At 37.3% G+C, this 13957-nt stretch overlaps 1 protein-coding gene across 1 annotated transcript in view; it reads left to right on the top strand.

Annotated features, from left to right (window-relative positions):
• Nucleotides 1–4699: 4699 nt before the first annotated feature.
• Nucleotides 4700–13957, top strand: part of LOC148948314 (integrin alpha-4-like) — an 86327-nt gene continuing 77069 nt past the window's right edge. Inside the window, exon 1 of the mRNA XM_089094884.1 lies at nucleotides 4700–4827. Within this exon, the coding sequence (XP_088951010.1) occupies nucleotides 4711–4827 (117 nt within the window). The 5' untranslated portion in view covers nucleotides 4700–4710. The remainder of the gene's footprint in view (nucleotides 4828–13957) is intronic.

Consider the following 13957-nt stretch of genomic DNA (forward strand, 5'->3'; position numbering starts at 1 on the left):
TTCAAATCAGCCCTCTCTGAAGTTCATACGAGCATTCCCTCCTTAAGAACCATATATGCCCCCAGGGCACAACTTGCAACGCCTGCATCGGGGCCCTGGGTGGCTGTGTCGACACCGGATTTTTTTTTATCTGACCTTTGAACTGTTTTCAACAAAATGTCTATCAAAAATTTTTTATCGGATGCATGTGGGAGAAAAGTGGTGTGGGGGGATAGTTGCCATCTGATCTCTTTTGACTTTTAAAAAGGGAACTAAAGACTTTCAGTTTCCGATCAAATGAGCCCTCTCTGAAGTTTATATGAGCATCCCTTACACAACAGCTGTATAACTCCCCCCAGGCAAAACTTTAAACGCCCACCCTGGGCCCTGAAGGATGTGTCGATCCTGGAGTTTTCGTTATATGATCTTTGAAGCATTTGGAAAAGAATAGCTCTCTCAAAGTTTTCTATCGGAAGGGTTTGAGGAAAATAGGGCTTGGAGAGAGGGGGGACTACTTGCCCTCCGATCTCTTTTGTTACTTAAAAAGTGAACGGGAAGTTTCAATCTCCAATCATATGAGCCCTCTCCGGAATTTATACGAGCATCCTTTTCATAAGAACTATATATGCCCCCAGTGCATTATTTAAAACGCCTGCCTCCGGGCTCTGGGTGGTTGTGTCGACCCTGGAGTTTTCATTGTACAATCTTTGAATTATTTAAAAAAAATAGCTATCTCAAAGTTATTATCTGATGGGTTTGAGAAAAAAAGGGCATAGAGGGGGGGGCTAGTTGCACTCCGATATTTTTTTACTTTAAAAGTGAACTAGAACTTTCAATTTCCAATCGAATCAGCCCTTTCCGAAGTTTATAAGAGCATACCCTCCATAAGAATCATATATGCCCCCAGAGCAATACTTACAACGCCTGGTTCGGGCCAGAGGGAGTTGCGCCGACACAGGAGTTTTTCTTATCTGACCTTTGAACTATTTTTAAAGAAATGGCCATACGTAAAGGTTTTTTTTAATATGATCTTTGAACTATTATTAACAAAATGGCTACTTCAAATTTTTTATCAGATCTATTTGGGGAAAAAGGGCTTGGGGGGGAGCTAGCCGCCGTCCGATCACTTTTGACTCTTAAAAAGGGCACTAGAACTCTCAGTTTTCAATCGAATGGGCCCCCTTTGTTTATACGACGTTTGTACGACGACCCGTTCCATATGAAGTGCCTCTGGGGAAAAAAAATTGGAGTGGGGGAGGGGCTAGCTGCCCTCCGATCACTAAAAAGTGAACTTTCAATTTCCAGTCAAATGAGCCCTCTGAAGTTTATACGAGTATCCCTTCCATAACAACCATATATGCCCCCAGGGCGTAACTTACAACGCCTATACTGGGCCCTGGGGGGCTGTGTCGACACCTGAGTTTTCAAAAGTCAAAAGTTACAAGTTATCTTTTGACGCTTAAAAAGTGAACTAGAACTTTTAATTTCCAATCAAATAAGCTCTCTATGAAGTTTATACGAGCATTCCTTCCATGAGAAACATATTTGCCCCCAGAGCATAACTTATAACCCTTGTCTGGAAGATTGTGGGGGGAGAATCCTGCTTAAAGATATAATTTCCGGAACTTTCAACTACGTTGAACAAAATGGCTATCTCAAAATTTTGATTGGACATGTTTGGGGAAATGGTGGGCGTGGAAGCCGTGTTAGTTGCCTTCCAATCACTTTTGACTATTAAAAAGGGCACAAGTCATTTAAATTTCGAATCAAATGAGCCCTTTTTGAAGCTTCTACAATAAAACTTTTTTATAAGAACCTTATTTGCCCCCAGGACATATCTTACAACCCTTGCCCTGAGGGATGGGGGGGGGTGTGATCCTCAAAAATCTAGTTTTCAGAATTTTCAACTACGTTGAACAAAATGGCTATATAAAATTTTGATTGAATGTATATGGGGAAAAGGTGGTCGTGAGAGAGGGGTTAATTGCCCTCCAATCACTTTCGACTATGAAAAAGGACAGTAGCCCTTTGAATTTCCAATCGAATAAGTCCTTTTGAAGTTTCTACGTCAAAGCCTTCTATAAAAACCTTTACAACCCCTGCCTTGAGGGCTGTGGGGAGAGTGTCCTTCTCAAAAACATAATTTATATGTGGAAATCAACTATGTAGAACAAAATGGCTATCTCAAATTTGATTGGATGTGTTTTGAGAAATGGTGGGCGTGGAAGGCGTGTTAGTTGCCTTCCAATCACTTTTGATCCTTAAAAAGGGCACTAGAACTCTTGATTTCCAATCGAATGAGCCCCCTTTGAAGTTTATACGACCACACCTTCCATATGAAGTGTCTCTGGGGAAAAAAATATTAATAATAATAATAAAACATTGGAACCGTATGGCCTTTACTGTAGGCAACGCTGTAGCGTTGCCTCTGATAGCTTCGCTTTATTATAGGATTTGAGGAGGCTTCAAGAGGGGAGGGGGAAGAAGGTGATCAATTTTCCAATGTAATTGCTGTTCCCTGTGCTCTCTCCCTTGAGCCACTTCCATAATTAATATACAGAGCATCCTCTAATCATGCAATTTGCATACTTGTGGCAAAAGTAGGCATTGTGTCGTCAGCTTAAAGTGAAGCAATAGTAAAGCAGTGAATATGATAAAAAAAATCCGTTAATATTTTGTTTGGTCTTAATTAACTCGATAGTCTTACTTGGTAATACCATTTGATTTTTTTTTCAAGTCGTGAACTTGAGTCTCGTCTTTGATCAATTTCCTTACTTTTTATTTGTTACTGTCGATTTAAATATTTTCATTCTGTCAGTATAGCCAATGGGCTCCCCTAGTGTCTTTTCACCTCTGAGTAACGGGAGACAATCTTGAATTTATTTTTTCTTATTTTTCTATTAGGATCTTCTTACCACTCTTTTACCGCAGTAAAAAATGGCATGGAAGGGGGGGAGGGCAGGTGCCCTCCAATCTCTTTTGACTCTTTAAAAGTTAACTAGAACTTTCAATTTCCAATCAAATGAGCCCACTTTGTGAGTTTATACGAGAATCCCTTCCATAAGAACCATATATGCCCCCTGGGCACAACTTACAACGCCTGCCTTCGGGCCCTGGGGGGTTGTGTCGACATCGGAGTTTTGTTATATGATCTTTGAACTATTTTTATCAAAATCGCTATCTCAAATTTTTATCGGATGCATTTGGGAAAAAATGCCGTAAGGGGCGGGGGGCTGGTTACCTTCCGATATCTTTTGACGCTTAAAAAATGAACTAGAACTTTTAATTTTCAATCAATTGAGCCCTCTATGAAGTTTATACGAGCATTCGTTCCATAAGAACCATATACGCCTCCAGAGCATAACTTATAACCCTTGCCCTGAAGACTGTGAGGGGAGTTTTCTGCTCAAAGATATAAATTCCAGAAGTTTCAACTACGTTAAACAAAATGGCTATCTCAAAATTTTGATTGGACATGTTTGGGGTAATGGTGGGCGTGGAAGGGTTGTTAGTTGCCTTCCAATCACTTGTGATTATTAAAAGGGATACAAGCCATCTGACTATCCAATCGAATGAGCCCTTTTTGAAGGTTCTAGGACACCAGTTTCTATAATAATCCTGTAGGCTCTCGAGGCATAACCCACCATCTCTGCCCTGCCGGCTGTGAGGGGGGGGGGGGGTGTCATTCTTAAAGATATTATTTCAAGAATTTCCAAATACGTTGAACAAAATGGCTATCTAAAAATATTGATTGGATGTGTTTGGGGAAAAGGTGGGCGTGGGAGGGGGGTTAGTTGCCCTCCAATCTTTTTCGACTATTAAAAAGCGCACTAGCCCTTTGAATTTCCATTCGAAAAAGTCCTTCTTGAAGATTCTACGACAAAGCCTTCTATAAAAACCTTTATGCCGCCAGGGCATAACCTACAACCCCTGCCCTGAGGGGGAGGGGGAGTATCCTCCTCGAAAACATAATTTCTATCTAGAAATCAGCTATGTAGAACAAAATGGCTATCTCAAAATTTTGATTGGATGTGTTTTGGGAAATGGTGGGCGTGGAAGGGGTGTTAGTTGCCTTCCAATCTCTTTTGACCCTTAAAAAGGGCACTAGAACTCTCGATATCCAATCGATTGAGCCCCCTTTGAAGTTTATAAGACGACCCATTCCATATAAAATTCCTCTGGGAAAAAAAAATATAATAATAATAAAACATTGGAGCCGTATAGCCTTTACTATAGGCAACGCTATAGCGTTGCCTATCGAGAGGGGAGGGAGAAGAATATGATAAATTTTCCAATGGAATTGCTATTCCCTCTGCTCTCTCCCTTGAGCCACTTCCATAATTAATATACAGAGCATCCTCTAATTATGCATTTTGCATACTTGTGGCAAAAGAGGGCATTGCGTCGTTGGCTGAAAGTGAAGCAATAGTAAAAACAGTGAATATGATAAAAAATCCATTAATATTTTCGTTTGGTCTTAATTAACTCTATATTCTTACTTGGTAACACCATTTGATTTTTTTTTTTCAAGTCGTAAACTTCAGTCTCGTATCTGATCAGTTTTTATTTGTTACTGTCGATGTAAATATTTTCGTTCTGTCAGTTTAGCCAATGAGGTCCCCTAGTGTCTTTTTACCTCTGAGTAACGGGAGACAATCTTCAATTTCTTTTTTCTTGTTTGTCTATTAGGATTTTTTTACCACTAATCTTACAGATCCAAAAACTGGACAAATGGTGAGCTACCCAACCGATAGTGGGAGTGCATACAGCATGGTCACTGACATTCTGGAAAATTCTTGGCTAGGAGGTACTATGGAAACTGCTGGATCCGGGAATAGCAGAGTCCTGGTAAAAAGTCAATGTCTTTTATTATTAAATGTGTCTTGGGCTTTTATGCAAATGATAAGTCCCATGAGTAGGAAGCATAAAATTAGGTATGCAGATTTTTGCAATTTTGTAGGTATAACAATCTAGCTATAACCAATATAGTGTTTGGTCATAAAATGGCTCATAAGTAAACAAGGTATTAACGTGATGGTAAGACAGCAAGCCATACTCATTATGTTGTAGTAAACCGAAGACTGGCAGGATCAATACAGGATACTAGGGTATATAGGAGTGCTGTTCTTTATGTGAAAAGTAAAGATCGCCAACTATAAATGTCTCGGGTTAAAAGCTGAAATTTCGGAAGGGTAACTACATCCCTGGAAGTTATGATGTTGGTAGACTCCAGGATGAGAATTTGAGAGAAACTTTCCAGGAACAGTTGAATACTAAACTTAAGAGTTTAAAATTTGACAATGTGGAAGATGGTTGGAATAATTTTAGAAAAATAATATGTGAAGCTGCTGAAGGTGTCTTAGGGATGAAAGCTAGGACTACAGCTAAGAATATTAGTGAAAAAGCTTTATGTTTAAAAGAAAGGAGAAGGGACTTGTACAAGAATTATCTGAGTGATAGATCATATGAAACAAAAGGAATGTAAAGCAAGCAGAGAAAGCATTGAAATATGAAATAAGGAGGTATGAAGTTGAGGCCATGGATAAAGTTGCTGATGATCCTGAAGATACAGCTAGAGGGCAAAATAATAAAATGTTGTACTGGCATGTTAACAAATTGAGAGGGAGTAGTCAATGCGGACTTGGCCCAGTTAAAGATAGGAAAGGGGCCACAATTAGTAATAAGGAAAGAGTTAAAGAGAGATGGGCAAAACATTTTGAGAATTTGCTAAACCGAGATAGAGTTGCAGGAAAAGATATAGAGGAAAATGAAAAAGTTTGTAAAAGCTAGGATGTGAAGGAAGATTTACATTGTAAGGAAGAATTATCGATAGTGCTAAAAGGATTAAAAATAAGCATGCTCCATGTGTTGATAATGTGGTAAATGAGTTTCTCAAGTATGGTTGCTCTGAGGTTAGAAATAAGTCACTTAAGATTATGAATATTATTTTTGAAAAAGGGGAAGTACCTAACGATTCTAGGAAAACCTTAATTAAGCCACTTTATAAGAAAGGTGATAATAGTGAGTGTGGTAATTATTGAGGCCTTAGTCTGGCCTCTGTAGATAGCAAATTAGTTAGTAATATGATACTTTTTAGACTGAGAGATACTGTAGACAACGTTTTAAGAGAAGAACAGTGCGGTTTTAGAAAGGTAGAGGATTTGTCGACCAAATGTTCACTCTTAGGTTAATAATTCAGTAGTGCCTGAGTTGTCAAACACCTTTGGTCCTCAGTTTTATAGATTATGAACAAGCGTTCGATTCTGTTGATAGAAGAGCTTTAGCAAAGGTTTTATCCTTGCATCGTATACCAGAAAAATACATTAAACTGATTAGTGCTATGTATGAGAATAACGCTGCTGCGTTAAGGTAGGAAGTGAGGTTAGCAGCTGGTTCTGTATTAAATCAGGAGTTAGGCAGGGTTGTGTTCTATCCCCCTTTGTATGGATTATTTTTATGGACTTTGTCTTAAGGAGCACAGGAAAGGCAATGGAAGACCACGGAATCAAATGGGGAGGAAAAAGTCTCCTGGACTAGATTATGCTGATGAATTAACCGTCCTAGATGAAAGTGTGAGCAAAATGAATTAACTTTTAGAGGTTTTGAAAATTCAGGGTGCTAGAATAGGTTGGAAAATATATGTTAAAAAGACTAGCTCACAAAGGTTGGGAATAAGTGATAATGAAAAGGTGACGTAGGGTAACAAAAAGATTAATCACGTGGACAGGTACACTTACCTTGGTAGTATTATTAGTAAAGATGGTGGGAGCAGCGAAGATGTTAAAAGTAGAATAGCCAAGTCTCAGGGTGTTTTTCTCAGTTAAACAAAAGTTTGGAAGAATAGGAAGATAAGTCTGCAAACCAAAATTAGAATATTAGAAGCTACAGTGATGACAGTGGTCAAATATGGCTCTGAAGCACGGGCGCTCCGAAAAGCGGATGAAGATTTGCTTGATGTTTTCCAGAAAAATTTCTTACGGATTGTTCTGGGTACCCGGCTGACTGACCGTATTTCAACCAATAGGCTATACGAAAAATGTAGTTCAATACCACTCTCTAGGGCTATAATGACAGAAAGGTTAAGGTGGCTAGGGCTTGTTGTGCGGATAAAGGATGACAGATTGCCGAAAATCGTCCTTTTCGTCCAACCGTCTAGGGCTAAACGAAAAGCAGGTCGTCCTCGTCTGGGGTAGGAAGATATCATAAAGAAAGATCTAAAGGACATAGGACCTTCCTGGAAGGGTGTAAACAGGGGGTTTTTAAAGAGAATGGGATGGAGGAGGAACAGACGTAGCTGTGTTGGCCTCAGGTGGCCTGGTGCTGCCATGAGTTGTTAGTAGCAGCATTAGCATTATTGTTTATTATTCATTGTTTCTCTGCTTGGTAATAAGGGACCCGGGAAGGTTGATTCTTGGCCCTTGGCTCTGTAGCTTGCTACTTGTCCCTGTAGGAAAGACCTAGCAACTGAAATGTTGATTCGATGCCCTTTACACCAGAAATGGTTCTGAAGGATGTTTAACGTTTATCCTTTTTTTATTATTCATTGTGGGAATTCTTTTGTTAACCGCATAATAAAGTGAAAGAAGGATTTTTTTAATGCCTGTAGTATACTCATCAAGTATTCGATTTCTTATTTACTATTTTTCTCTCTTTTTTTCTAAATTAATTAAAAAAAACTTTTTCCACCAAATAAGTTTCACTAAAAAAAGTAAAGAACTCCATTAAACCAAAAATGAACAAAAATAGAATCAAATAATCTACCAAGCATACAACTACTGCTTCCACTATGCTTTATAAAAGCTAGAATATAGTTTGTATTTTACTGAAAAAAATTCAAACGAATGTGCATTGTCAGCTTAATATACATATACTGATATTTATTCCTTAAATCTTAATTAATTTTTGATTTATTAAAGTCATAAAAGTGAAAAAATTTAAAAGATTTTTAGTATTGTACAAATTGTATTCCGTCTTTTAGAAAGCATAGGGGTTTTGAACCCTACTCATATTAATTTCTGCTCGTTTTGAGTTTGACTCGGTTATTTATTGTAATTTCTGTTCGTCTTGGGTTTCATTTATTTATTGATACTGCTTTGTAGCAGTTGTATGCTTGGTAGATTATTTGATTTTATTTTTGTTAATTTTTGGTTTACAGAGTTCTATACTTTTTTTTGAAAATTTTATTTTGTGGAAAACGTGTTTTTTAGTTAATTTCTGTTCGTTTTATATTGACATAGTATTTTCAGGGAAAAAGAAAATACCAGTTTGAATCTTTCCGATTTTCCTTTAAGAATTTTTAGTTTGGCCTGCTATCTATGTGCTGGTGAAACTTTTTCAGCAATTTTTAACAATGTAAACTCTTTTGAAGATCATGACACAAATAGTAGCGTTTAATTAAGTCATATACATCCTCTAGTTGACATGATAAATAAAACTTAATACCATTCCCCAAAAAATATATCTATGCTCTTTCACATACTGAATACAATTACACTCTTTTGATTTAGTAAAATTTTAAGAGCAGCAGTAGTAAAAGAAGTAGCCCCGAAAATTTGAAATTAATACCCCCAGTCGTTCTTGGTATATTGCTGAGATGTCTTATTGGAAACCAGCATACACACAGTGCGTTTTGATTTAGTTTTAATGCAACATTTAGTTTTTAGCATAATGGGCAAATTACATAACTCTGGGGGGTTGACCTACCCAAGAACCCTACATATATAGTTACTAGACCATTCAGCTATGCTGAAAAAATGGCTGTCTTAAAAATTGATTGAAAGTGTCTGGAAAATTATGAGCTAAAGAGGAGGACTGATTGCCCTCCAATCACTTTTGACTCTTAAAGGAGACTAGAACTTTTAATTTTCAATCAAATTTGCTGCTTTGAAATATCAATGATATTACTACCCATGATAGAGCATCGCTGCCTATGTCCTTATATGCCCTATAGTGCTTATATGCCCTTTATTACCTGCATGCTTATAGGTTTTTTGTTTAATTGAAACTTCTCCTAAACGTTCCCTAAAAGTTTCAATTTAATGCCATTATTGTCGTTAGTTATACTAACAGTAGAACCGGCATTAAATGAATTACGCAGAGTGTCTTCTGGCTAGCTCAAAATCCACTACCCATGAGGGTATGAAGGCGAAACTTTTAGAGAAAATTTCTGTTGTGCGGATGACAACGGGCCATATGCAGATTGTTAAAAGGGCATATCATCAATATCTTAGGAACAGTTTGGTGTGGGAAGTTAAAACTTACAATGCTTGTTGTGGGGGATCTTGAACTAACCAAAAGACAATGTTTGCATCATAATACTAATGCTTCTATTCCTACAACTACTGCTACAATTACTGTTACTGCTACTACTACTAATGTTACTAAAGCTAAGACTACTACTATTAACTGTATTCCTACTGCTACCACTATATTTACTGGTGCTACTACTACAACTAATAAACCTAAGGGTATTAAGGCGAAAATTTTGGGCAATATTGTAACTGTATTGAAATAAATCGAAATACACTATGCCCACATATGTTGTCAAGAGGAGGTATCAGCAATGCTTCAGGACCGGTTGATGGTATTAAGTTAAATATTCTATCGTGTGTTGAAGGGGATGTTGAAAAAATTGTGCTATTTGTATACTGCTAAAATGTTACTACTGCTACTACAACTATTGCTACGCATAATTACTGAACCTTTCAACAATGCTGAAAAATTGATGTCTCAAAACTTTGTTTGGATATGTGTCATGGGAAATGACGGGCGTGGGGGGGGGGGGGGGTGTTCTCTTAAATCACTATGACTCTTAAAAAGGGCACTATAAATTTCAATTTAAAAGCTGAATTTAATACGATCAGTCATTCCATAAAAAAACCTTATATACTCCCAGGGCATAACTTAAAGTCTTTGTCCCAGGGCTCTGGGGGGGGGGTTGTGTCAACACTGGAAGCATTGTTATATGCTTTTTCGACTATTTTAAACAAAATTGTCATCGCACAATTTCAGTCAGATTTATTTGGTGAAAAGAGGGATAGTTGGGTTGATACTTGACCTCCATTACTATTGACTCCTAAAAGGGACCTAGAACTTTGAATTTCAAGCAAATGAGCCACCTCTAAAGCTTATAAGGCCATCCCTTACATGAGAGCCTTAGATATCCCAGGGGCATAGCTTACAACCCTCGCCCTTAGGCTCTGGTGGTTTGTAACAACCTCAAAAGCCCTGTTATATGATCTTTGGACTATTTTGAATAAAAGGTCTGTCTCGAAATATCTATTGAATGCATCTAGGGAAAATACGACGTGCTTGTGTGTGTGTTTATGGGGTAAAAGGGGAGGCTGTGGTCTGAGCACTTTGACTCTTAAAAAGAGCACTAGAACTTATGATTACTAATCCAATGAGTCCCCTCCAAAGCATATATGACAACCCTTTTTATAAGAACCTCATACGTCCCAAGGACATAACTTACAACCCTTTCCCTGAGTGCTGTAAGGGGGGAGGTGTTTCTTCCTCACAGACATAAATTCTAAAACTTTCAACTACGACGAATAAAACTGTTATCTCCAAATTTTGATTGCAGGTGTTAAGGCAAATGATGATCGTGGAGGGGGGGGGGTGTTTGCTCTCAAATCACTTTGACTCTTAAAAAGGATACTATAACTTTCAATTTCAAACCATAAAAACACCATCTGAAGTTTATACGACCGCCCATTTCATAAAAACCTTATATGCCCTCATAAAATAACTTACAACCCTATCCCCAGGGCGCTGGGGGATTGTGTTATCCCTAGAGACAGTATTCTATGTTCCTTTGACTATTTTGAAAAAAATATCTATCTCATGATTTCAATCAGATACGTTTGGTGAAAGGAGGGGCTATAGGGGGAGGGGGGGATAAATGCCCTCCATCAATTTTGACGCTTAAAAACGAACTAGAACTTCCAATTTTCTACCAAATGAGCCTCTTCTAAAGTTGAACAACTATCCCTTCCATAAAAACCTTAAATATGCCCTGGGCATAACTTATAACCCTTGCCCCTAATCTCTGGGGTTTGTTTCAACCCCAAAAGCCTTGTGACATATATATATATATATATATATATATATATATATATATATATATATATATATATATATATATATATATATATATATATATATATATATATATATATATATATATATATATATATATATATATATATATATATATATATATATATATATATATATATATATATATATATATATATATATAAAAAAAAAAAAAAAAAAAAAAAAAAAAAAAAAAAAAAAAAAAAAAAAAAAAAAAAAAAAAAAAAAAAAAAAAAAAAAAAAAAAAAAAAAAAAAAAATATATATATATATATACAAAAAAATATATATATACATATATATAATATATATATATATATATATATATATATATATATATATATATATATATATATATATATATATATATATATATATATATATATATATATATATATATGTGTGTGTGTGTGTGTGTCTCTGTGTGTCTGTCTGTCTGTGTGTGTGTGTGTCTGTGTGTGTGTGTGTGTGTGTGTGTGTGTGTGTGTGTGTGTGTGTATATATATATATATATATATATATATCTCTATATCTCTCTCTCTCTATATATATATATATATTCGCATGTATCATGTATTTAAAAAACAGTGGCCATATACACAAAAATAAACAAAAAGAACAATAAAGAAAGAACAATAACAATCAACACATTTAAAATACAGCTTCTTTCCGCGCCACCAGACCTTTGTCTATAAAACAACCTAACGCAATAATTAGGTCCCTCGAAAAAGTCCCCAAAACACCCGGGAGCAGCGGTACATCCCCACGAAATAATGTATCCCCAAAATTCACCAAACTTTGGCATCTGTTCAGAAAGGGGTCCATCCCATCCTCTAACTCCCCACAGAGGGGGCAGGCACGCCTATCTCCCGAGCCATCCTCATCTTAAGAATCCCAGTATCCTTTACGCAGTGGTATGCAATTTGCCTTTGCCTGCAACCAACACTTAAGGGTTCTCCATGGTAGATTCAGTTTCAAATTAAACTCCTCTCCATACACATCTTTAATCTGTCTATAAGAACGCAGGCTATTAGACTTTTCCAGGCCCGTTAGCCAAACCTGAATCTCTTAGTCTCGAAGGCACGATGCAAACTTACCGAGGAAATCTTCAGGTTTACCTAGAGGACCCTGCCCCTCATTCCATGCCCCAGATAAACCAGCATTATCCAACAGGGCTTTAACCTGGTTTGGCCATGCTGCCTTTTTGGTGAAATTCAACATATCTGTGCAGGCTGCTTTCGCCAGACAGTTATCAGACAAGCACGTAACCAAAACTTAATCATTTGTATAGACCTCATATGATGTAGATCCTGCAAACCCATATCACCTCTTAGGACCAAACTACTAAAATTATTTTGGAGGCCTATAACTCTTTTGGAGGCCTTAAAATACATAAACTGCAGAGATTCCAGTTGTTTTACCGTAGTAGTCCCCCACAACTCACAGACATAATGGGCAACAGGTAGGACTTTAGTCATAAAAAGGTACTTGTGCATGTGTTGAGGGGGGGGGGGGTAGCTGCCCTCTGATCACATTGACTCTTAAAAAGAACACTAGAATGTCTGATTACCGATCCAATGAGCCACCTCCAAACTTTATATGACCACGCATTCCATAAAAAACCTTATATGCCCACAGGGCATGACTTACAACCTTTGCCCTGGGGGTTGTGGGAGGTTTGTCATCCTTAAAGACATAATTTCCGGACCTTTCAAATACGTTGAACAAAATGGATATCTCAAAATTTTGATTGGAAGTGTTCGGGAAATGATTGGCGTGGGGGGGGAGGGTCATATGCCCTCTGATCACTTTCGAATAATAAAAAAGGCACTAGTACTCTCAATTTCCAATTGAATAAACCCTTTTTGAAGCTTTTACGACAACAATTTCTATAAAAAAACGTATATGCCCCAAGGGCATAATTTACGTCCCTTGGCCTGAAGGTTATGGGAGGTGGGGGGGGGGTGTCATTCTCAAAGACATAATTTCCAGACCTCTCAACTACGCTGAACAAAATGGCCATACCAAGATGTTGATGGGAAGCTTTTGGGGAAAAGATGCGCATGAGGGGTGTGATTCTCCCTCCGATTACTTTCGACTATTAAAAATGCTAATAACCCTCTGAATTTCCAATTGAATGAGCCCTTTTTGAAATTTTTACGAGAACGTTTTCTATAAAATCTTATACGCCCCCAGCGCATAGCTTACAACCTTAGCCCTGAGGGCTATGGGGGGGGGGTTTCATACTCAAAAACATAATCTCAGGAACCTTCAACTACGTTCAACAAAACGACTATATCAAATAGTTGATCGGAAGTGTTCGGGGAAATGATGGGCGTGGGGGGCATTCACCCTCAGATCGATTTTGACTATTAATAAGGGCACTAGCCCTCTCAATTCCCAATTGAATCAGCCCCTTCTCAGCCCTCCTTCTATGTTTATGTGAAGGGTCACTGGAAGTTTGAAAATTTCAAAGTTTTACCTGTTGTCCCAATTCTTTAATAATGACTCAATTCTTTAATTTTGAACAAAATGGCTATCTCAAAATTTTGATCGAACTACTTTGGCAAAAAAAGAGGTATGGGACAGGAGCTAGCTGCCCTCCAATCTTTATGGTCACTTAGACCTCAACGCCTCGCTCTTTACGCTAATGTTTTTTATTGTTTTAAAAAATAAATTTTTTATACAGAGTCAAAATTTAGCGTAAATAGAGAGGCGTTGAGGAGGGGACAGTCCCATTCATATACGGAATAATTTCTGTTCGTTTTAAGTTTTAATGTCGCTCCTTACTTTCAGTTTAAAAAACTTGTTTTTTTTATTTAATTTCTGATCGTTTTTAATTAATGCAGCTTTTATTTGCATAAAAATTTTACTTTTCT

Source organism: Artemia sp. Qi Xiang Cuo, chromosome 9 (genome assembly GCF_049724085.1).
Source record: "Artemia sp. Qi Xiang Cuo chromosome 9, ASM4972408v1, whole genome shotgun sequence".
Lineage (NCBI taxonomy): Eukaryota > Metazoa > Arthropoda > Branchiopoda > Anostraca > Artemiidae > Artemia > Artemia sp. Qi Xiang Cuo.